The following is a 24,410-nucleotide window of genomic DNA, read 5'->3' on the forward strand; positions in this document are numbered from 1 at the left end:
TTTGTCTGATTGCCGTGGCTAGGGCCTCCAGTACTATGTTGAATAATGGAGGGGAGAGTGGGCATCCCTGTCTTGTTCCCAATCTCAGAGGAATAGCTTTTGGCTTCTCACTGTTCAGTATGATGTTGGCTGTGGGTTTATCATATATGGCCTTTATTTTGTTGAGGTACTTGCCCTCTATACATATTTTATTGAGAGTTTTATCATGAATGGATGTTGAATTTTGTCGAATGTTTTTTCAGCATCTATGGAGATGATCATGTGGTTTTTGTCTTTCATTTTGTTGATGTGGTGGATGATTTTGATGGATTTTCGAATGCTGTACCATCCTTGCATCCATGGGATGAATCCCACTTGGTCATGGTGAAAGATTCTTTTGATGTATTTTTGAATTCGGTTTGCTAATATTTTATTGAGTATTTTTGCATCTACATTCATCAGGGATATTGGTCTGTAATTTCCTTTTTTTGTGAGGTCTTTGCCTGGTTTTGGTATTAGGGTGATATTGGCTTCATAGAATGAGTTTGGGAGTATTCCCTCCTTTTCTATTTTTTGGAAAACTTTAAGGAGAATGGGTATTATGTCTTCTCTGTGTGTCTGATAAAATTCTGAGGTAAATCCATCTGGCCCAGGAGTTTTGTTCTTGGGTAGTTTTTTGATTACCGCTTCAATTTCTTTGCTGGTAATTGGTTTGTTTAAATTTTTTGTTTCTTCCTTGGTCAGTCTTAGCAGGCTGTATTTTTCTAGGAAGTTGTCCATTTCTTCTAGGTTTTCCATCTTGTTAACATATAGGTTTTCATAGTAGTCTCTCATAATTCTTTGTATTTCTGTGGGGTCCGTCATGATGTTTCCTTTCTCATTTCTGATTCTGTTGATGTGTGTTGACTCTTCTTTTCTCTTAATAAGTCTGGCTAGAGGTTTATCTATTTTGTTTATTTTCTCGAAGAACCAGCTCTTGGTTTCATTGATTTTTTCTATTGTTTTATTCTTCTCAATTTTGTTTATTTCTTCTCTGATCTTTATTATGTCCCTCCTTCTGCTGACTTTAGGCCTCATTTGTTCTTCTTTTTCCAATTTCGATAATTGTGATGTTAGACTATTCATTTGGCTTTGTTCTTCCTTCTTTAAATATGCCTGGAATGCTATATACTTCCCTCTTAAGACTGCTTTCACTGCATCCCACAGAATTTGGGGCTTTGTGTTGTTGTTGTCATTTGTTTCCATATATTGCTTGATCTCTATTTTAATTTGCTCATTAATCCATTGATTATTTAGGAGCATGTTGTCAAGCCTTCTTGTGTTTGTGAGCCTTTTTGCTTTCTTTGTACAATTTATTTCCAGTTTTATACCTTTGTGGTCAGAAAAGTTTTTTGGTAGAATTTCAATCTTTTTTAATTTTCTGAGGTTCTTTTTGTGGCCTAGTATGTGGTCTATTCTGGAGAATGTTCCATGTGTACTTGAGAAGAATGTTTATCCTGTTGCTTTTGGATGTAGAGTTCTATAGATGTCTGTTAGGTCCATCTGTTCTAGTGTGTTGTTCAGTGCGTCTGTGTCCTTACTTATTTTCTGTGTGGTGGCTCTGTCCTTTGGAGTGAATGGTGTGTTGAAGTCTCCTAAAATGAATGCATTGCATTCTATTTCCCTCTTTAGTTGTGTTAGTATTTGTTTCACATATGCTGGTGCTCCTGTGTTGGGTGCATATATATTTATAATGGTTATATCCTCTTGTTGGACTGAGCTCTTTACCATTATGTAATGTCCTTCTTCTCTTGTTACTTTCTTTGTTTTGAAGTCTATTTTGTCTGATACTAGTACTGCAATATATGCTTTTTTCTCCCTGTTGTTTGCATGAAATATCTTTTTCCATCCCTTGACTTTAAGTCTGTGCATGTCTTTGCGTTTGAGGTAAGTCTCTTGTAAGCAGCATATAGATGGGTCTTGTTTTTTTATCCATTCAGTGACTCTATGTCTTTTGATTGGTGCATTCAGTCCATTTACATTTAGGATAATTATTGATAGGTTTGTACTTATTGCCATTGCAGGCTTCAGATTAGTGGTTACCAAAGGTTCAAGGTTAATTTCCTTACTATTTAAGAGTCTATGTTAACTCACTTAGTATGCTGTTACAAACACAATCTAAAGGTTCTTTTCTATTTCTCCTCCATTTTCTTCCTCCTCCATTCTTTATATATTAGGTATCATATTCTGTACTTTTTGTCTATCCCTTGATTGACTTTGGGGATAGTTAAATTAATTTTGCAGTTGCTTCGTAATTAGCTGTTCTACTTTCTTTACTGTGGTTTTGTTACTTCTGGTGACAGCTATTCAGCCTTAGGAACACTTCCATCTATAGCAGTCCTTCCAAAATAGACTATAGAGATGGTTTGTGGGAGGTAAATTCTCTCAGCTTTTGCTTACCTGGAAATTGTTTAATCCCTCCTTCAAATTTAAATGATAATCTTGCCGGGTAAAGTAATCTTGGTTGCAGGCCCTTCTGCTTCATGGCATTAAATACATCATGCCCCTCCCTTCTGGCCTGTAAGGTTTCTGCTGAGAAGTCTGATGTTAGCCTGATGGGCTTTCTTTTGTATGTGATCTTATTTCTGTCTCTGGCTGCTTTTAACAGTCTGTCCTTATCCTTGATCTTTTCCATTTTAATTACTATGTGTCTTGGTGTTGTCTTCCTCAGGTCCCTTGTGTTGGGAGATTGGTGGATCTCTATGGCTTGAGAGACTATCTGTTTCCCCAGGTTGGGGAAGTTTTCAGCAACTACCTCGTCAAAGACACTTTCTATCCCTTTCTCTCTCTCTTCTTCTTCTGGTATCCCTATAATGCGAATATTGTTCCATTTGGATTGGTCACACGGTTCTCTCAATATTCTTTCATTCTTAGAAATCCTTTTTCTCTCTGTGCCTCAGCTTCTTTGTATTCCTCTTCTGTAATTTTTATTTCATTTGTTGTCTCCTCCACCGTATCCAACCTGCTTTTAATACCCTCCATCGTGCTCTTCAACAATTGGATCTCCAACCTGAATTCATTCCTGAATTCTTGGATGTCTTTCTGTACCTCCATTAGCATGTTGATGATTTTTATGCTGAACTCCCTTTCAGGAAGAGTCACGAGGTCCATATCATTTAAATCTTTCTCTGGAGTTGTATTAATAATTTTACTCTGGACCAGGTTTCTTTGGTGTTTCATATTTGTATATAGCGCCCTCTCATGTCCAGAAACTATTCTGGAGCTGCTCAGCCCCGGAAGCAATGTTGGGGGTTGCAGGGCAGCTGTATTGGTGCTGGGGGGAAGGAAAGAGCTGTTTCCCACTTCCCGGCTGCTGTGCCTGTCTCCACTGCCTGAACCAGTGGGTTGAGCACACAGGTATAAGCTTTTGTCCCAGAGCAGCCAGATATGGATCCCTGCTTTCCACATGTGGCCAGAATCCCAGTCTCCTCAGGAACTCTGCCTGTCCCAGCTTTCCAACCCTGTAATCAGAAGAGTTTGATGAAAGCACCATGAAATGTAGGTTTGTGCTCCCAGCGCAGATCTCTGGAGCTAGGTATTCAGCACTCCCAGGCCTTCCACTCCCTCCCTGATCAGTTTCTCTTCCTCCCACCAGTGAGCTGGGGTGGGGGAGGGGCTCGGGTCCTGTGGAGTCACAGCTCTTGTTTGTTACCCCGTTTGGTGAGGTCTGCTCTTTTCTCCAGGTGTGTGCGGTCTGGCACCGTCCTCTTTCCTGTTGCTCTCTCAGGATTAGTTATGCCAACTATATTTTCTAAATGTTCATGGTTTTAGGAGGAAGCCTCTGTTTCTCCTCTCATGCCACCATCTTTAATCCTCAAGAGGGTTTAAATAGGGGAGTAAAGACCAGGTGTGTAAGAGGTGAGCAGAGATGTGCACTGGTCCCTCCAGGAAGTCTGCTGGAATTCCTAAACAATGATGAGGAATGCATGGAATACAATTCCCCACTAAAGGGGAGGGAATAGTTTAATCATGGGCCAGTTCTCTAGTGGTCCTGTAGAGTCCATGAAGCCCTCATTTATTTGCCTTATTGGGAAAAAACTCTAGTGGGGCTGATCCAAAGCTCAGAGATGGCACAGCAGAGAGCCAGGGAAGAGAAGGGCTCATGGGACCACTGAAGGCAGAGATGAGGGCTATGGTAATGGAGAGCAGACCAGGCAGGAAGGAATAGATGGTAAAGAGAATAGAGTGATGCTTTCTGAAAACTGCTGTGGAAAGAAGAGATTTCAGTCCTCTTCCTACTTTTTCTCTAAAGAACAGACCAAAAATGGCTGCAGGGAATCATAGCAGCATCACTGAGTTCATCCTCCTGGGGCTGCTGCCTGCTGTCCCCCACATCCAGACTCTGCTCTTTGTCCTGTTCCTGTTCATTTACCTTCTGACTCTGCTGGGGAACCTTCTGATGATGCTTGTGATCCATACAGATTCTAGCCTCCACACACCCATGTACTTCTTCCTGGGCCATCTGTCCTTTCAGGACCTCTTTTATTCTTCAGTCACTGAGCCCAAGATGCTCGAGAACCTCCTGTCCCAGAGAAAAGCCATCTCAGTGGAGGGCTGCCTGGCTCAGGTCTTCTTTGTGTTTGCCACTACGGGGATTGAGGCCTGCTTGCTGTCAGTGATGGCCTACGACCGCTATGCTGCCATCTGCCACCCGCTGCTCTATGGCCAGGTGATGAGTAAACAGCTTTGTGTGAGGTTGGTGTGGGGCTCCTGGGTCGTGGCCTTTCTGGATGCACTCATCAACATCCTCCTGGCTTTGCATTTGGACTTCTGTGAGGCCCAAACCATCCACCACTACTCCTGTGAGCTGCCTTCCCTCTTCCCTCTCTCTTGCTCTGATGTCACCACCAACTTTGCCATGCTGCTCTGCTCTGCCCTCCTGCATGCCATCGGGACCTGCCTCCTGATCTTCTTCTCTTATGCCCGCATTGTCTCCACCATCCTGAGCATCAGCTCCATCTCAGGCAGAAGCAAGGCCTTCTCCACCTGCTCCTCGCACCTCACAGCTGTGATCCTGTTCTATGGCTCAGCCATTCTTCGCTATCTCCTGCCAACCTCAGGCTCCCCTCTGGAGCTGATCCTTTCCATACAGTACAGTGTGGTCACTCCCCTAGTGAATCCTCTCATCTACAGCTTGAAGAACAAGGAGGTGAAAGCAGCTCTGAGAAGAACAATGCTGAAATATTTACAATGTCTCAGCACAGAGGAGATATAGCTTGAAGGAAGCAGAATAGAACTGCAGGAAGAAAACTGACAATTAACATTAAGTTCCTGATTTCTCACTTTGTCACATGTTGCAACGAGGGTTGCTGGTTCTCCCCTCTTAAAAGTTATCAAAGGAAAGTGCTAGGTGCTGTTTTGCTTGCCATGGCTCAGAATCAATCCTATTCAGATAGAACCTGTGAGTCAGAAAACCTCAGTTGCACAAATTTTAGTTAATGACATGTCAATTCATGATTCACAGTTTTGAAAATCATTCAAATTAGGATGGACCCTGAAATATATTATGTTATGAATTTTTAATTTGAATTGATACGTTTGGGAAAGGATTGTCTGGGAAAGAGACCCTGGATCTCTGAAGAAGGGAAACACTTGGGCTCTATGTGTGGAGGAAAACCAATGGGTGGTGGTAAGTTCTCTGGAAACAAGTGGAAAGAAATCAGTGTGGTCAACAGAGGGAAGCTGCAGTTGACCAGTTACCTTCTGTCTCCGTTGCTGCCATAATAAACTACCAAAGAGTTAGCAAATTAACATAACAACCATTTATTACCTTACATTTCTTTGTGACAGAAATTTGGGCTAGGTTCTCTGTTTTGCATCTTACAAGACCAAAATCAAGGTGTTGGCTGGGTTGGGCTCTTATCTAGAAGCTCTGGGAAAGAGTCTGCTTCTGAGCTCATTCAGGTTGTTGGCAGAATTCAGTTCCTTGAAACCGTAGGTCTGAGTCCCCGTTTCCTTCCTGGCTGTGGGCTGGGATCCTTCTTCGCTTAGAGTCTCCTTCACTTGTTCCCAGGTGACCCTCTCCATTTTCAAAACAGCAACTGTACGGCACACACATCTCATGTTGTGAATGGCTCTCATTCCCCTTTGGCCACATCAGGGAAAAACTCTTCACTTTTAAAGGGCTCCTGTGATTAGATTAGGCCCACCTATTTTAAGGTCAACTGATTTGGGATTTTTATTACATCTACAAATTCCCTTTGCTGCAGTTTCTGTATTAGTGTTTGAATAACCAGAGAATGGAAATCTTGAAGAGCCATTTTGACAATTCAGCCTTCATACTGACATACCAATATAAACATGACACTCCTACTACAAGCATAGAACATAAAAGGGATTACAGCTACAGTGACACAGCAAGGACAGACGAGAGGTGTGGGAAGGGAAAGGATTCAATAACAGCAAGTAGTCAAGCAGTGTCAGGGAAGGAGTCAGTCTCTAGAGGGAGAGCATTGAAAATTGCCAAATGTGGAACTTTGTCCCAGAACAAGTGTGGAACTGAGAAGTTCCTGCACCAGTTCCTGGTACTGATAATGAAGAAACACTTTTGCTCTGGACGTTGTGAGGGTCAAACCATCCACCACTACTCCTGTGAGCTGCCTTCCCTCTTCCCTCTCTCCTGCTCTGATGTCACCACCAACCTTGCCATGCTGCTCTGCTCTGCCCTCCTGCATGCCATCGGGACCTGCCTCCTGATCTTCTTCATTTCATGGGAACTTTGTTTCTCCTAATCAAGGTGCTTCGTCCATGTCAGGGATATTGGCACCGATCCTTCTGATGCACAACGATGGTGACAGCTCCCACATTGCAGAAGCCATGGCAACAGCGTGATGACTGTCAGTATGCATGAGGTCCCACAGATGGAAAAGGTGTCTCTATAACTCATCATACCTTCTTCCTTAAAGATGCATATCTCACCCAGACATACAGTGGTATTAAAATCATACCTAATTGTGACTGAGTCTCCTCTTGATTGCACGTTCCAGGCTATGGGTTACACAAGCAAGACAGGGGTGAAGATCTATGGTCTTTTAAGCAGCCATTGAAGGAGCATCAAAGATGGTCTGGATGGAAAGGGTAACCTCTCATTCTGCAAAGGTTCTGAAATAGGGCCTGATCTTGGGGAAGGGAGACAAGTGTAAAGGCACATACAATTAAAAAACAGACTCAGTTTCCCCATTGAAAATACAGGAAGAGAATTCTCCCACTCCCTTTTCTTAGAGCATTCACTTTAGAAAAATTGTAAGTTCTTTCTCTGCTCTTTGGAAGTGCTTTCAAAAGCTAATAAGCCTCTTGCAAGCTTTATGACCCAAGAATGTGGGTCTCAAGGACCTGGGAGCTATCTCTTTGAAATATTCTCATCAAGGAAGCAGAGAAATGAAACATGTGCTTCCCTCTAAAACTACCTTCTGCCATAAAAAAATATGAGAAGTCTACTTCCCCTTTAGATAAAGCCAATTAGTAAACAGAGATGTCTACCTCAATTACCAAGTGAATATAGGATGAACTATGTGTAGCAAACAGTGCCGTCAAGTCCACTTACTTGATGAGTAGTTATCGTTTATCTTGAGAACATGTATGTAATGAGTTGCCTCTGCTTCGCTGTATACAAGAGTCAGATTTCTTCTGTCCTTATAATCTCTTAGCAAATTGCCTGCAATAAACATCCCTTTCTGATGTAATGATTGTACAACAACAAAATTGTTTTCTTCCTCTTATATCATTGTGGAGAAGTTTTCTGGTTTGGGAGATTTTAAAAACATTATATTTCCCAGCACAGGCAAATGAATTGCCATAGGAATGGTCAGTTGATCAACAAGTGAATGTGCTTAAGTACTAGAAGTAGGCCTGGCTGCATTATTGTCCACAAGAACAATGTTTTATAACAGCTTCAGCAGAAGATAACAGGATCACTATGGACCTTTAGGTGTTCATGTCTGTCTCTTGTCTTATGGTTCCCAAAAGCACAATGAGAGTTAATATGTTAACTGAATTCTGAGAAGAGTACATACGTGCTGCCTCATGCATACAATGCAAAGTACATTTTATTCCCTCATCTTAGAAATAATCTGCATCCAAAATCATTTTATCTAAGATACTACACCAGGCTGCTGTAGGACACAAAATTTATTTTTATTCAGTAACTTTAATGTAGTTTGATATGTATGTCAGTGTGTACATACATGTAATATGTATATATGTGAATATATATGTAGTATATATGTATATATGTATTTAGTGAGTAGTTAATACGTGTTTAATATTATAACTGTACCAAATAATAATTGTACCAAAAACCATTTTTAAAGACAATATTATTAATTTTAAAACTTCAGCCATTTAAAAGAATCTTATCCAGCATACTGTAAGACAATATTTATAATACATTGCTTGATTTTACATTATAATTTGCATGTTGTGAAAAACAAGTTTGTGTATAATAGGTGAGAATGCAGCAAATAAAACAAAGAGATTGTGTTACGACCAAGATCCTTACTTACTCTTTTGCTCTCCCTTTTTGAATTCTGGTTTCTTTAGAATTTCTCAAGATTAAAAGTAAAAGCGTGTGCTAACGTCCTAAATACTTAATGAGGCCAAGGTTTCTAAAGGCAGTTAGGGTATTTAAACCTAGAAGGAGGAAAATAAATCTTTTTCCTCTACCCTTTTAAGTTCATGACTGAGACCCCTGTTAACAGAAGACAGAACAAGAGAGAAACGTATAAATTTATTTAATTTAAGTTTTATGTGACATAGGAGCCTTCATAAGGAAATGAAGACCCAAAGAAACAGTTAAAATTGAGTGGGTTTTTTTCCAGCTCTATTGAGATATAATTGGCATATAATATTGTGTAAGTTTAACCTTACACATATAATAATGTGTAAGTAACTACATATTGATTTGATTCACTTACATACTGTGATATGCTGGCTAACACCCCCAGCAATGGGGAATGTTAACCAAAGGGTACACACCTGAGTGTTTTTATGGAAAGACTGGAAGGTCATGGGAAGATGTGATAGGACAAAGGTGAGCGGAGGTGTAGTAAAGGGCGGCAGGGGGATGATTTAGCAAGGCCTGTTGGGATTCCTCCCTGTGTCCCTTCATCTTTGGAGATAAGGATGCCCCTTGCCTCCAGGTGTAGGGAGGGTGTCTCTCCTAGGAGAATTTTATAATTTTCTTCAGGGGAAGATCAGAAAATTAGTCCTTCCTGCACATGCCAGTCCTCACATTCCCTCGGCATGAAATGTGCACTGTGCCAGCATGCTGCCCTTCGGGATAGCTTTCATCCTCGGCCATAGCCTCAGCACAAGTTCCAGAAGACCTACTTAATGGAATCATTTGAGGCTCTTACAAATTTCAGCTAGTCTAGTTAATGAGTTTCCAGCTGGGCTTCCGACTGTGGCTCCAGGGAACAAAGGACACTGGCTTCCTGGTCCCCTGGGATGCCAGGCTCAGCCAGCCAGTCCCTGACTGCCCATTCTCTCTGTGCCCTTCTGAAGGGTTGGGTGTGCGACTTGCTCACTTCATGATTCTCCTATGACAGCATTTAGAAGCAGAGAGGAAATTAAGTCAAGAGATGTCTGTGTGCTTGGGCCATGATCATGGGACAGAAGAGAAGCTCTCAAACCTTTTGTTGAGGACTGGGTAATCCTCTGCATAACTAGTAGGAGCGAAAGGCAGGACCAGGGCGGAGCTCAGAAAATGTGAGGCTTGAAGTTTCCACCTGTAATACTATCCAGCTCTGGAGCAGTCAGGTTTCTGCTCTCCCTTCGACTTCCAACCAGAAAAAAAAAACAGATTGGCTGTCCTGTAACCAGGCTACAGAAATATTGGTTCCCTTGGGCATGAGGACCATCCCAGACCCGATGAGATTGTCCCATGAAAAGACCAGAGCAACAGAAGAACTTCTGAGTCATAAAAGCCTGAAACTCAGTAACATCCGCAATGATTGCTCTGAAGTTTCTCCTCTCTTTGCTGGTCCCTATCTTCCCCTCTCCTAATCCAGCCTTCTTTTCCTGTCTTTCCCTCAATGTTTTATCCGCTGGAGACTGAGCTGATGTAGGGATCACATTTTGCCTCAGAGGGGCCTATGTGCTCAGTTACTTGGGAAGAAAATATTTATGTTGAGCACTTGGATTGGACACATCTGGCATCCTGGACTCAAGGCTTGCATGGCTGGGCTTAGCAGTGCAGTGAAACCTGGGACCAGAGGTGGAAGCATAAACGTCAGGGTGGGTGGGGAGAGTATCCCAGCATAGATAGCTGGCAGGAGAGCTACACCAGAGTAGATCAGAGTAGACCAGAAAATACACCAGAGTGGACAGCAGATCGGTAAACTTCTTCTAAATGCTAAACCACATATACCATAGAAAGCACATTCATTTGCATTGCTAACTTCTCTTGACCCCAGCAAATACTGATAATGCAAAGCACACACAGAGAGAGGTGCAGGAGTCCAAACACGTTTGAGGAAAAACATCTGATTCAAAAAGTTCTTTTGCAGTTCTCTCCTACTTTCAACCCTTCTCTGCCATCCAGGTCTCTGTGCAGACATCCAGGGCCTCTTTGCCACTTTATACTGAATATCCAAATTCCTTCCCCACCTGCACCTGGTTATGCACATTCAGTGAATTGTGGAAAACTTAAGACCTCTCTCTCTCCTCATTCTCAATAATCCAGTAATCCCACCATTTGTGCAATGAACTACCATTTTTAAGTTAAATATATGTGAGGATAACAAGACTTCAGGCACCTCATGTTACATATGTCCTCTCCTCCAAGGAATGACCCCAGATACCTGTCCCCTTTCACAGAATATGACAATATTATATGCCAAGCTCCTGAGCCCAAATTTCAACTCTAACTCTTACCATCTCCATGACCTTAAGAAAGTTATCTAACTTTTCTGTGTCTTAGTTCCTCTTCTATAAAAATATCCTATGTCAGGGCTGCTTCATAAACAAATAAAGGCACAGTACACAGAATGCCTCCTATTGCTGAGTCACATGGACACTCATTCCAGGATCAAGGCCTTCAGGCTTTGGATCCTTACATAACAGTTTGCTGATATCCTCCATACAGGTTGGCATGTTCTCAGGCACAGAGCTAGAAACACAAACATTCAGGTCAGGTATGGGGAATCAATTGAAGCAATTATATACCTAATTCATTCAGAAAATTTCAAATACTTGGAAAATTTTTCAAATTCTAGGAGAGAATGATAGAAATGAACTATTGCTGTTTGTTGTGATAGTTATTTTGCTAGTGAAGACTGATAAAGTATTCACTTTGAAAGGACTTGGCAAACTCAGAGAGAAAAGAGGCTCCTTACAATAGGTTTGTTTTCCAGCAAGCCACTATTGTTGCTGAATCAGTTAGTTTGGGCCATCCTAAACTGTAGACTTGCCTACTGGATAGGCTAAGATGTAATCTGCATCTAAATTCTAAGTGAGACTCCATATCTGGGAATCTTTGTAAAGGTTTAGAGTTAAAAGAGGAGAAAAGATCTCCACTTTTCTGTCCAAGTAAAGGAAATGACAAGGATGGGAAATTAGCTCATTTTTTTCTGGATTAATGTGTTGTCCCGAGTCCTTTGTGTGATACCAACACCAGACTCTGGTGTCAGTACAAAGCTAGAGAATAAAAGGCAGACCCAAATTTCAAGGAACTGGTCAGAAGACTGTGAAGTTGCCAAGCAAGGGAAGTTTCACGAAAAGGCATAACTGACATGTATGGGCCCATATCAAGTTTCAAATTGAACAGGAGGAAAAATCTAGAAAGATAAGTCATCCATGGATACTGGACAAGAGTGATTTAAAGTATAGGAGAGAAAGGGGCTTGCATACAATAGTGCAATGTACGTGTATGCAAGGCTGTCTTCTCTAAGCTCAGCATAATACAGCAGGCAATACATGAATGAACAATGAGAGGTACGGATGGGTAGATGGAAGAATGATCAAATAAATGAATGGAAGAATAAATTAATGGAAAGAATGTATTTAAGAGTGGATGAATAATAAACTAAAAAAATTAATGTTCAGAAAAATGAATGAATGAACAAGTGAATGCCATGAGTTTTAACAGCATTTTTGTTACATTCTGAAATGGGCTAGTAGGTATAGAAAATGTTAAATATATCAGTTGTTGAAAACCGAGACAGTCTGTACACCACATGCAAACCCATATTCATACACACACCATTTCTTTGTTCCTTCTTAGTGCTGAATCCTTATCAAACTCATCTGAAGACTTTGCTAAAGAAGGTTAGTGAAACAGTCTGTTCAACTTAATTGCTTTCTTTTTTTTGTATTAATTAAATTAATTAATTAATTAATTAATTTTGGTATCATTAATCTACAATTACATGAAGAACATTATGTTTAATAGGCTCCCCATTCACCAAGTCCCCCCCACATGCCCCTTCACAGTCACTGTCCATCTGTGTAATAATATGCTGTAAAATCACTACTTGTCTTCTCTGTGTTTCACAGCCCTCACTATGCCCCCCACGCACTATACATGTTAATCATGATGCCCTCTTTCTTTTTCCCTGCCCTTATCCCTCCCTTCCCACCCATCCTCCCCAGTCCTTTTCCCTTTGGTAACTGTTAGACCATTCTTGGGTTCTGTGATTCTGCTGCTGTTTAGTTCCTTCAATTTTTCTTTGTTCTTACACTCCACATATGAGTGAAATCATTTGGTACTTGTCTTTCTCTGCCTGGCTTATTTCACTGAGCATAATACCCTCTAGCTCCATCCATTTTGCTGTGAATGGTAGGATTTGTTTTTTTCTTATGGCTGAGTAATATTCAATTGTGTATATGTACCACATCTTCTTTATCCATTCATCTACTGATGGACATTTAGGTTGCTTCCATATCTTGGCTATTGTAAACAGTGCAGCAATAAACATAGGGGTGCATCTGTCTTTTTCAAACTGGAGTGCAGCATTCTTAGGGTAAATTCCTAGAAGTGGAATTCCTGGGTCAAATGGTATTTCTATTTTGAGCTTTTTGAGGAACCTCCATACTGCTTTCCACAATGGTTGAACTAATTTACATTCCCACCAGCAGCGTAGGAGGGTTCCCCTTTCTCCACAACCTAGCCAACATTTGTTGTTGTTTGTCTTTTCGATGATGGCAATCTTTGCTGGTGTGAGGTGATATCTCATTGTGGTTTTAATTTGCATTTCTCTGATGATTAGTGATGTGGAGCATCTTTTCATGTACCTGTTGGCCATCTGAATTTCTTCTTTAGAGAACTGTCTATTCAGCTCCACTGCCCATTTTTTAATTGGATTATTTGCTTTTTGTTTGTTGTGGTGTGTGAGCTCTTTATATATTTTGGATGTCAATCCTTTATCGGATCTGTCATTTATGAATTTATTCTCCCATAGTGTAGGATACCTTTTTGTTCTATTGATGGTGTCCTTTACTATACAGAAGCTTTTTAGCTTGATATAGTCCCACTTGTTCATTTTGTTTCCTTTGCCTGGGGAGATATGTTCATGAAGAAGTCACTCATGTTTATGTCCATGAAATTTTTGCCAATGTTTTTTTCTAAGAGTTTTATGGTTTCATGACTTACATTCAGGTCTTTGATCCATTTTGAATTTACTTTTGTGTATGGGGTTAGACAGTGATCCAGTTTCATTCTCTTACATGTAGCTGTCCAGTTTTGCCAGCAGCTTGCAGTTGAAGAGACTGTCATTTCCCCATTGTATGTCCATGGCTCCTTTATCATATTTTAATTGACCATATATGTTTGGGTTAATGTCTGGAGTCTCTGTTCTGTTCCACTGGTCTGTGGCTCTATTCTTGTGCCAGTAACAAATAGTCTTGATTGCTGTAGCTTTGTAGTAGAGCCTGAAGTTGGGGAGTGAGATCCCCCCCCACTTTATTTTTCCTTCTCAGGATTGCTTTGGCTATTGGGGGTCTTTGGCGGTTCCATATGAATTTTTGAACTATTTGTTCCAGTTCATTGAAGAATGCTGTTGGTAATTTGATAGGGATTGCATTGAATCTGTATATTGCTTCGGGCAGGATGGCCATTTTGACGATATTAATTCTATTAATTCTTCTTAGCCAGGAGCATGGGATGAGTTTCCATTTGTTAGTGACCTCTTTAATTTCTCTTAAGAGTGTCTTGTAGTTTTCAGGGTATAGGTCTTTCACTTCCTTGGTTAGGTTTATTCCTAGGTATTTTATTCTTTTTGATGCAATTGTGAATGGAATTGTTTTCCTGTTTTCTCTTTGTATTAGTTCATTGTTGGTGTACAGGAAAACTAGAGATTTCTGTGTGTTAATTTTTTATCCTGCAACTGTTGAATTCCGATATTAGTTCTAGTAGTTTTGCAGTGGAGTCGTTAGGGTTTTTTATGTACAATATCATGTCATCTGCAAATAGTGACAGTTTCACTTCTTCTTTACCAATCTGGATTCCTTGTATTTCTTTGTTTTGTCTGATTGCCGTGGCTAGGACAATGGGGAGAGTGGGCATCCTTGTCTTGTTCCCAATCTCAGAGGAAAAGCTTTCAGCCTCTTGCTGTTCAGTATGATGTTAGCTGTGGGTTTATCTTATATGACCTTTATTATGTTGAGGTACTTGCCCTCTATATCTATTTTGTTGAGAATTTTTATCATGAATGGATGTTGAATTTTGTCGAATGCTTTTTCAGCATCTATGGAGATGATCATGTGGTTTTGTCCTTCTTTTTGTTATGTGGTAGATGATGTTGATGGATTTTCGAATGTTGTACCATCCTTGCATCCCTGGGATGAATCCCACTTGGTCATGGTGTATGATCCTCTTGATGTATTTTTGAATTCAGTTTGCTAATATTTTGTTGAGTATTTTTGCATCTATGTTCATCAGGGATATTGGTCTGTAGTTTTCTTTTTTGATGGGGTCTTTGACTGGTTTTGGTATTAGGGTGATGTTGGCTTGATAGAATGAGTTTGGGAGTATTCTGTCCTCTTCTATTTTTTGGAAAACTTTAAGGAGAATGGGTGTTATGTCTTCTCTGTATGTCTGATAAAATTCCGAGGTAAATCCATCTGTCCCGGGGTTTTTTTTTTTTTTTGGTAGTTTTTTGATTACCGCTTCAATTTCATTGCTGGTAATTGGTCTGTTTAGATTTTCTGTTTCTTTCTGGGTCAGTCTTGGAAGGTTGTATTTTTCTAGAAGTTGTCCATTTCTCCTAGGTTTTCCTGCTTTTTAACATATAGGTTTTCAGAGTATTCTCTAATAATTCTTTGTATTTCTGTTGGGTCCGTCGTTATATTTCCTTTCTCATTTCTGATTCTGTTGATGTGTGTTGATTCTCTTTTTCTCTTAATAAGTCTGGCTAGAAGCTTATCTATTATGTTTATTTTCTGAAAGAACCAGCTCTTGGTTTCATTGATTTTTTCCTATTGTTTTATTCTTCTCAATTTTATTTATTTCTTCTCTGGTCTTTATTATGTCCCTCCTTCTGCTGGCCTTATGCCTCATTTGTTCTTCTTTTTCCAATTTTGGTAATTGTGATGTCAGACTGTTCAATTGGTTTTGTTCTTCCTTCTTTAAATATGCCTGGAATGCTATATACTTCCCTCTTAAGACTGCTTTTGCTGCATCTCACAGAATTTGGGGCTTTGTGTTGTTGTTGTCATTTGTTTCCATATATTGCTGGATCTCCATTTTAATTTGGTTGTTGATCCATTGATTATTTAGGAGCATGTTGCTAAACTTCCATGTGTTTGTGAGCCTTTTTGCTTTCTTTGTACAATTTATTTCTAGTTTTATAACTTTGTGGTCTGAAAAGTTGGTTGGTAGAATTTCAATCTTTTGGAGTTTACTGAGGCTCTTTTTGTGACCTAGTATGTGGTCTATTCTGGAGAATGTTCCATGTGCACTTGAGAAGAATGTGTATCCTGTTGCTTTTGGATGTAGAGTTCTATAGATGTCTGTTAGGTCCATATGTTCTAGTGTGTTGTTCAGTGCGTCTGTGTCCTTACTTATTTTCTGTCTGGTGCATCTGTCCTTTGGAGTGAGTGGTGTGTTAAAGTCTCCTAAAAGAATGCATTGCATTCTATTTCCTCCTTTAATTCTGTTATTATTTGTTTCACATATATTGGTGCTCCTGTATTGGGTGCATATATGTTTATAATGGTTATATCCTCTTGTTGGACTGAGCCCTTTATCATTATGTAATGTCCTTCTTCTCTTGTTGCTTTCTCTATTTTGGAGTCTATTTTGTCTGATACTAGTATTGCAACACCTGCTTTTTTCTCCCTGTTGTTTGCATGAAATATCTTTTTCCATCCCTTGACTTTGAGTCTGTGCATGTCTTTGGGTTTGAGGCGAGTCTCTTGTAAGCAGCACATAGATAGGTCCTGCTTTTTTATCCATTATATTACTCTGTGTCTTTTGATTGGTGCATTCAGTCCATTTACATTTAGGGTGATTATTGAAAGGTATGTACTTATTGCCAGTGCAGGCTTTAGATTTGCGGTTACCAAAGGTTCAAGGTTAGCGTCTTTGCTACCTTACTGTCTAACTTAACTCGCTTTTTGAGTTATTATAAACACAGTCTGATGATTATTTCTCTCCTTTCTTATTCCTCCTCCTCCATTCTTCATATGTTGGGAGTTTTGTTCTGTGCTCTTTTTAGGGGTGCTCCCATCTAGAGCAGTCCCTCTAAGATACCCTGTAGAGGTGGTTTGTGGGAGGCAAATCCCCTCAACTTTTGCTTGTCTGGGAATTGTTTAATCCCTCCTCATATTTAAATGATAGTTGTGCTGGATACAGTATCCTTGGTTCAAGGCCCTTCTGTTTCATTGCATTAAATATATCATGCCATTCTCTTCTGGCCTGTAAGGTTTCTGTTGAGAAGTCTGATGATAGCCTGATGGTTTTTCCTTTGTAGGTGACCTTTTTACTCTCTCTGGCTGCCTTTAATACTCTGTCCTTGTCCTTGATCTTTGCCATTTTAATTATTGTGTGTCTTCGTGTTGTCCTCTTTGGGTCCTGTCTCTCGAGAGTTCTGTGTGCCTCTGTAGTCTGAGCAACTATTTCCTCCCCCAGTTCGGGGAAGTTCTCAGCAATTATTTCTTCAAAGACACTTTCTATCCCTTTTGCTCTCTCTTCTTCTCCTGATACCCCTATAATGCAGATATTGGTCCTTTTGGATTGGTCGCACAGTTCTCTTAATAATCTTTCATCCTGGGGATCCTTTTATCTCTCTCTGTGTCAGCTTCTATGTGTTCCTGTTCTCTGGTTTCTATTCCATCAATGGCCTCTTGCATCTTATCCATTCTGCTTATAAATCCTTTCAGAGATTGTTTCATTTCTGTAATCTCCCTCTGGACTTCATCCCTTAGCTCTTGCATATTTCTCTGCAGCTCTGTCAGCATGTTTATGATTTTTATTTTGAATTATTTTTCAGGGAGACTGGTTAGGTCTGTCTCTGTAGCTCCTCTCTCAGGTGTTGTCTGAACTATCTTGGACTGGACTAAATTTTTTTGCCTTTTCATGGGGATAGCGGTGGCTGTAGGCAGGTTGTGGGTGTGTCAGCTGGGAGAAGAAAGTCCTTTCCTGCTTGCTGGATGTGTTGCCCTTCTCCGCTGCCTGTGATGGTTACCTACACTCCTGGAGCAGCCACTGGGTTAGTCCCCTACAGTGCTGTGGGCGGGGTCTCTGTCAGAGCTGTGCGGAGCCCTGCAGGGAGTGGAAGGCATGCGAGGTGCACTCCTCCAGCAGTGGCCTTGGGTCTGGCCCAAGTGGCTGTGCGTTGGGCTGGGATTCCAGCTGGCTGTTGGGAGCATGCCTGCTCCCTCTGGCTCCGCTGCAATTGCACGTGGGTCTCTCCCGCGTGGGCCTCTACTGGGCTCCTCTGGCTCCATTGCTGCGGGTGCATGCTAGCCACCCCCGGGCTGTTCAGTGGCCGCCACTGCGGGCTCGCATAAGCCTCTCCTGGTCCCTTCTGGCGTTGTTGGCACACACAATCTGCTTCTGGTCCCTTCTAGTGCTGCCACCCCCAGAATGTGCTGCCACTCTCCCGCTACTGGGCTGGTGTGTCGGGGTCTGCACCAGTTGGAGGAATGACTGGCAGGTTGCTTAATGCCATGAGGGGCTTCAGAGCTGACTGCCTCCCGGGGGTTTAGGGGGCCTAAGGTTCCCTGGGATTCCCAGGTGCTGGCTAAGTGTGTTGGGATGACTTTGTCTAGCTTTGAGGTCCCTGTCTCTTTAAGACTTGCAGAAAGCACTTGCTTTTCTTTTGTCTCAGGGGCACTGGTTGCGGGGACGTGCCCACAGGTTTTGCTTTTCCGTTTCTCTAATATCCAGCACCCCGTACACCTTGTGTCTGCGCTCTGGGTGTGGATTTCAAGAGCTGGTTGTTTAGCAGTCCTGGGCTTTCACTTCCTCCCTGTTCCAACTCCTTTCTTCCCACCAGTTTCTGGGGTGGGGGAGCATTTGGGTCCCGCCTGGCCATGGCTTGTATCTTACCCCCTTCGTGTGATGTTGAGTTCTCACAGATGTAGATATATCCTGGCTGTTGTACTGCATCCACTGGTGTCTCTTTTAGCAATAGTTGTATTTATTGTATTTTCATAAATATATATGTTTTGGGGAGGAGATTTCCTCTGAACTACTCACGCCGCCATCTTCCCGTGATCCTGTGCTTTCTTTTTGATCCAACCAAAAGTGATAGAGGATCCACATACGTGTTTCTCACCAGGCTGAATGGTATGGTATGAAGATACAAAGTAATTTATACATAATCACCTCATCAAAGATCTGTAGTGTCATTCTTTGGGGGAAAAAGGAAAAGAAAGAAGCAGGTGATAAATATTCTAACCAATAACTGCAAAAACAAGACAGTGATTGAGCAATGGCATGAAATGAAGCAGTGCTTACGGTGAGCTAATGAGTTAGCACAGAGTGGAAGTATGTCAGCTGAGGTTCTCCCGGAAGCGACACTGTGGTAGAAGTGGGATTACATGAGGTTTTGGAGGGAGGGAGAGTCCTGTGCATCATAAAGGGGAATGAATCAGGATTGGGTGAGAAAAGACCTCAGACCATGATCCACATATGACTCTGGTGATGGGAAGGAGGGAAGAAAAGCAGAATTGTCTTCGAAGGCTTCAGATCTGATAAAGATTGGTCCAACCCAGTGGGGGCTCTGGAGCAATGCTCCCCCCTGCAGAGAAGGCAGAGGTGGCCAGGATGCAGTACCCAAAGGTTTCTTAGTCACTGACTGCCTGGAGAGCCTGGCCTCTGCTACAGCTGTGGTTGATCCCAGAGGAACTGCATCCGTGCAGCTGAATATGAGGTTCTTTCTTCAAGGTAGACCCCAGCAGAGCACCTCAGATCTGCCACAGGAGGAGAGCTAGTGTTCTTAAAAAACACTTAAGAAATGTGGGGGTGGGTGGGGGGGCACAGGTGCCAGATGCAAACACAATAATGAAGACACAGGTGAAATCCTGGAGTTTCACTTACTCTGGTGAGGCAAGATGCATATGTGTAGTTCTAGATTTGAAAAAATCAGCATATAGTGATCTACCCAGAATGTTTTGTCAAAATTCAATGAGAAAATATCAGATTTTTTAGGGTGCATAAGGCATATCAGGCCCTCAATAAAAAAGCTGCTTTTTAAAAATATTAGGTATTATGGGAGTTTAGAGAAGCAACCAATAACATTCAATCTCAGAACGAGGTCAAAATTAAGGTAGAAATATCATAATAAATAGGGTTTAGATTAGGTACCTGAAAGGAAGAGCATTTCAAATAGAATAGATACTTGAGTAAAATGTACTCCTGTTGGGTGTTTAGAGGCAGGCAAACCCATCGGCTCACAGCATTGCCACCAAGAGAGTAGAGGGTAGCCTAATGTAAAGCTGTTCAGATGCCATGTGTGAAGGAGGATGTAAGGGCCAAGCCTTAAATAAAAGCCACTGTATGGAAGAAAGACCTGGTGTCTCAGGTCTAATAGATTCTAGGTGGACTAATTACGGACTGGGACTAGATATGTAATTTATGATACCCATCTTTTAATTTGCAAAATGGAGACAGCAGTTTATTCCTTTGTCCTTTCTCCACACATACAACACACACACACACACACACACACACACACACACACACACACACACACACACACAGACACTCACTCACTCACTCACTCACTCACTCACTCACTCATCTTTTAATCTTGTCCTAGAGGGTCAAACTGACAATATTTCTAATGTGTAGCACAATAAAGAAAGACAAAATGATATAAATAAGCAGTTCGGAATCTTAGGAGGGTTTTGAAATGGGGGAAGAACAGATTGGAAAACAGAGGAAAGAAGACAAATGTTGAAATAGCTCCCTAGCAACTCTCCCACAATGTACAACACATGCTGACGATGCAGTGCCCAGGTGAAGGAGATAGAATAAGTTAGTCACAGACAAGGTATGGACAAATTAGCACATTTTTTTCATTGGTCTTTAAAGTAGAAAATCAGCCATATGGAAATATAGTGAGTTTGAAACAGAGCACTAGAAGGGGAAGGAAGGCTTCTACTTAGTCAATGAGGGCATATGGGAAATCTCAGTTATTAGGATATGTACACAAAAATGGATGCTACCTCTGCAATCAGATGCAGTCCAGACAACATTCAAGTCCATTCCTATATTTAATCCTAGGAAACATTCTAAATGGTCTTGAGGAGCCACCTCACCATCACTGAGTTCCTCCTCCTTGGGCTGTGTGCGGACCCCAAAGTCCTGGTACTGTTCTGAGAGCTCTTCCTGGGCATCTGCCTAGCGACCATGATAGGCAGCCTGATGGCGTGATGATGTCCAGGACGGATCCCTGCCTCTTCACACCTGGGTACGTTTTCCTGAGTCACCTCTCCTCCCTGGATCTTTGCTTCTCTTCAATCACAATGCCCCAGCTTCAGGAAAACCTCTTCTAAAGGAAAATCACTTCAAAAGAGGGATGCCTGACTCAAGCCTTCCTTGTGCTTGACATCGGAGGGACAGACATCTTCCTGCTCTCTGCCATGGCTTATGACCCCTGTGCTGCTCTCTGCCAGCCTCTGCTCTATGGCCAGGTGATGAGCAGCCAGCTGTGTGTGAATCAGGTGTGGGCTTCACGGGGCCTGGGTTTTCTGCACACAGTTATTAACATCCCCCCCCCTGTGAACTTGAACTTCTGTGAGGCCCATACCACCTCTCACTACAGCTGCGAGCTGCTGTCCTTCCTCCCTTTGTCCTGCTTTGATATCTCCACCAACGTCACTGCGCTGGTTGGCTCCACATGCTGCATGGCTTTGGTACATTCTTCCTGATCTCCTACAAGCACACCGTGTCCACCATTCTGAGCATCAGCTCCACGACGGGCAGAAACAGGCCTTCTCCCCTGCTCCTCCCACCTCTCTGCAGTGAGCTTCTCCTGTGGATCTCATGCCAACCTCTGTTCACCTCTGGAGCTCACCTTCTCCATACAATACTGTGGTCACTCCTCTAGTAAATGCCCTCAACTTCAGCCTGAAAAACCAAGAAGTGAAGGCAGTCCTGAGAATAACCTTGGGGAAATGCCTGCAGCGGCACAGGGAGCTGGCCGCAGAGATGAGGAGCTGGGAAAGAACTGCGGGCTCCAGGTATCCAGTGAGTTGACACTAAAATCTGCCTGATGATCCACTGTTGTACATGCTGAAAGACACCACAGAAAAGCTTAAGAAAAAGGCACAAAGATTCTTTGAGGGTGGGGTCAGGATAGGAGAGAGTGGCTCAGATTAAATCCTGCTCAAAGGCAGATCAATAAAATTGATAACCAATATGGCCAAAAATTTTATTTCATCACAATTTATTCCTCTATTATTTCATTGACACTGAGTAAAAGTGTGTGTATAATGAAATTTTTAAAAGAATTAAGTGTACCTAGAGGCACTGAAAATCACAAGATTTTACCAAAGGGTTGATTCTCAAGGAAAGAAAAGTTATAGACGTGGGGGTTTGACCGTTGGCTGGGAAGCCCTTGCACATAGACAAAAGTGCGAAAATTCTGGAGAGAACAATGGTCAGTGAGTGACTTGGGTGATACTGAGAACTTTGTTCTATTACTTGGGAGATGGAACATGAGTGAAAATGTCACTCATTCTAGAGTAAGACAGGAAAATGTAGCCGTCCCTGACAATCCACTTCCTTTAAACACTGTTTTTTTCCACTTGAGAGTGCAAGGGTTCTCAGTCAATTGTTTTTGAGTAATTTCCTTTTTATGTGTTTGACCCTGGTTTTATGTGCAGAACATACTATATAAGTCACCAAATTTGTATTTTCTGAGAAAAATTTTCTAGACTATTTATGATTTTCCTTAAAATTAATTCTGTTTTAAAATATATCTTGCACACTTTTAATGTTATTTTCTGTATAGCAATAATGACAATAATACTGAATGTAAAGGATTAATAGATTTAAAACACTAAGTTTCATTTTTATTTTTTCATATGTAAAATATACGCACTGAAACATGCACTAATTCACAGCACATTTTTATATCCAATTTTTAAGAGTTATAATAAAGTATATATACTAAATGTTGATGATTATAAAAAAGAATTCCACCTTTTATATTTTGATGTATTTTCTTCCAACATTTGATGTACATAAAGATTTTAACGTCATCTCCCATTTGTTGAGCAGTCCCAACTCCATTGGATAGATGTATGAAACTATTTTGGGTTTTCACCATTTAACTGGGCTGTGTATTCTCCATTTCCAATTTTTAAAGACATACTAGGTAGGTCCTTAACGTTTTGATCACTGTTTAGTGAATATGTATTCTAGTTTAAGACATGTACTCCTGAAGTCTCGCTTCTCTCCTTCCCCAAATGCAGATTTCAGCTGGGATCTCACTATTTTGAAGAGGCTTATTATAGCCCAGAGACATACCCTCTACCACCTCTTTGAGGCCTGGTCCCTGTTCATGTACATGTATTCATGTATTCTAGTACCCTAATCTTTACAAAAGTAAAGAAATCCTTCCTTCCCCATGAGAAGAGAAGGAATGGCCTTCCACCACAAATACTAAATTCCCAATGAGGCCAATAAAATGAACCCCCTCCAACACTTGTTCTAATCCCAAACATTTTATACAGCTAGGAAAGGAGGGGTTTGGTGATAACTAATGGTAGCATCATAGCTTCTGCTAACTCTTACTACACTGTGAAAAGTGTGTCTGATGCCATAATTAGTAGACATTATCAAATGTAGGGTGTTTATGTTGTGGGAATTTAAACTGGTTCAGCCATTATGGAAAACAGTATGGACTTTCCTCAAAAAATTAGAAATAGATATACCATACAATCCAGCAATTCTACTTCTGGGTATATACCCAAAGGAAATGAAAACAGGGTATCAAAGAGAAATGTGGAATCCAAAGTTTATTGCAACATCATTCACAATAGCTAAGATATGAAACAACCTGAGCACCCACTAACAGATGAATGGGTAAGGAAGGTGTGGTATATATACAATGGGACATTATTCGGCCATGAGAAAGAAGAACATCCTGCCTTTGTAACAACATGGGTGGATCTTAAGTACCTTATGCTAAGTGAGATAGGTCAGAGAACAGTAAGTCCTGTATGATATGACTTATAATTGGAATCTAAAAAGCCAAACTCAGAAGAACAGAGTAAAATGGTAGTTACCAGGCATTGGGGTAGAGGGAGGATAGGAGAGATGTTGCTTAAGGGCACAACCTGCAACAAGAAGTAAGTAGGCCTAGAGACTAATGCACAGTATAGTGAATAAGGACAACAATGCTTTATTTTAATCATAAAACATGTAAAGACACTATAACTTAATTATTTCAACCATTAAAAGAAATTATAATTATGTAACATGATAGAGGTGCTGATTATCAGTACAACAGCAATCATATTACACTATATATCAAATTAACATGTTGTACACTTTAAATTTACACAGTGTTATGTGTCAAATATATTTCAATTTTTGAGAAATGAGCTGGATAGAGAACAGATTGGTGGTTGTCAGAGGTCAGGGGGTGGAAAGTGGGTGAAAGGGGTGAAGGGGGCCAAAAGGTGCAAATTTCCAGTTATAAAATAAATAAATCCTGGAGATGTAATGTACACATGGTGGCTACAGTTAATGATAATATATGGTATATTTGGAAGTTACTAAAAGAGTAGATGTTAATGTTCTCATCACAATGAAAAAAAAATTGCAAGTATGTGTGGTGATGGATATTAACCACATTTATTGTGGTGATCTTTTGGAAATATATACAAATATCAAATCATGTTGTACTACTGAAACAAATGTTGTATGTCACTTACATACCAATCCTTTTAACTATGTTACTTGTATTCCAAATATTCAAGCCTGACACAAAAAGTAC

At 41.1% G+C, this 24,410-nt stretch overlaps 1 protein-coding gene across 1 annotated transcript; it reads left to right on the plus strand.

The window, feature by feature from the left end:
* Positions 1-4,282: 4,282 nt before the first annotated feature.
* On the plus strand, positions 4,283-5,233 carry LOC108395192 (olfactory receptor 8S1-like). The gene has a single exon (XM_017657265.3). It carries the CDS (start codon positions 4,283-4,285, stop codon positions 5,231-5,233), a length of 951 nt encoding a protein of 316 aa, XP_017512754.3.
* The last annotated feature ends 19,177 nt before the right edge of the window (positions 5,234-24,410 follow it).

The sequence above is a fragment of the Manis javanica genome, chromosome 10 (genome assembly GCF_040802235.1).
Source record: "Manis javanica isolate MJ-LG chromosome 10, MJ_LKY, whole genome shotgun sequence".
NCBI classification, from domain to species: Eukaryota; Metazoa; Chordata; class Mammalia; order Pholidota; family Manidae; genus Manis; species Manis javanica.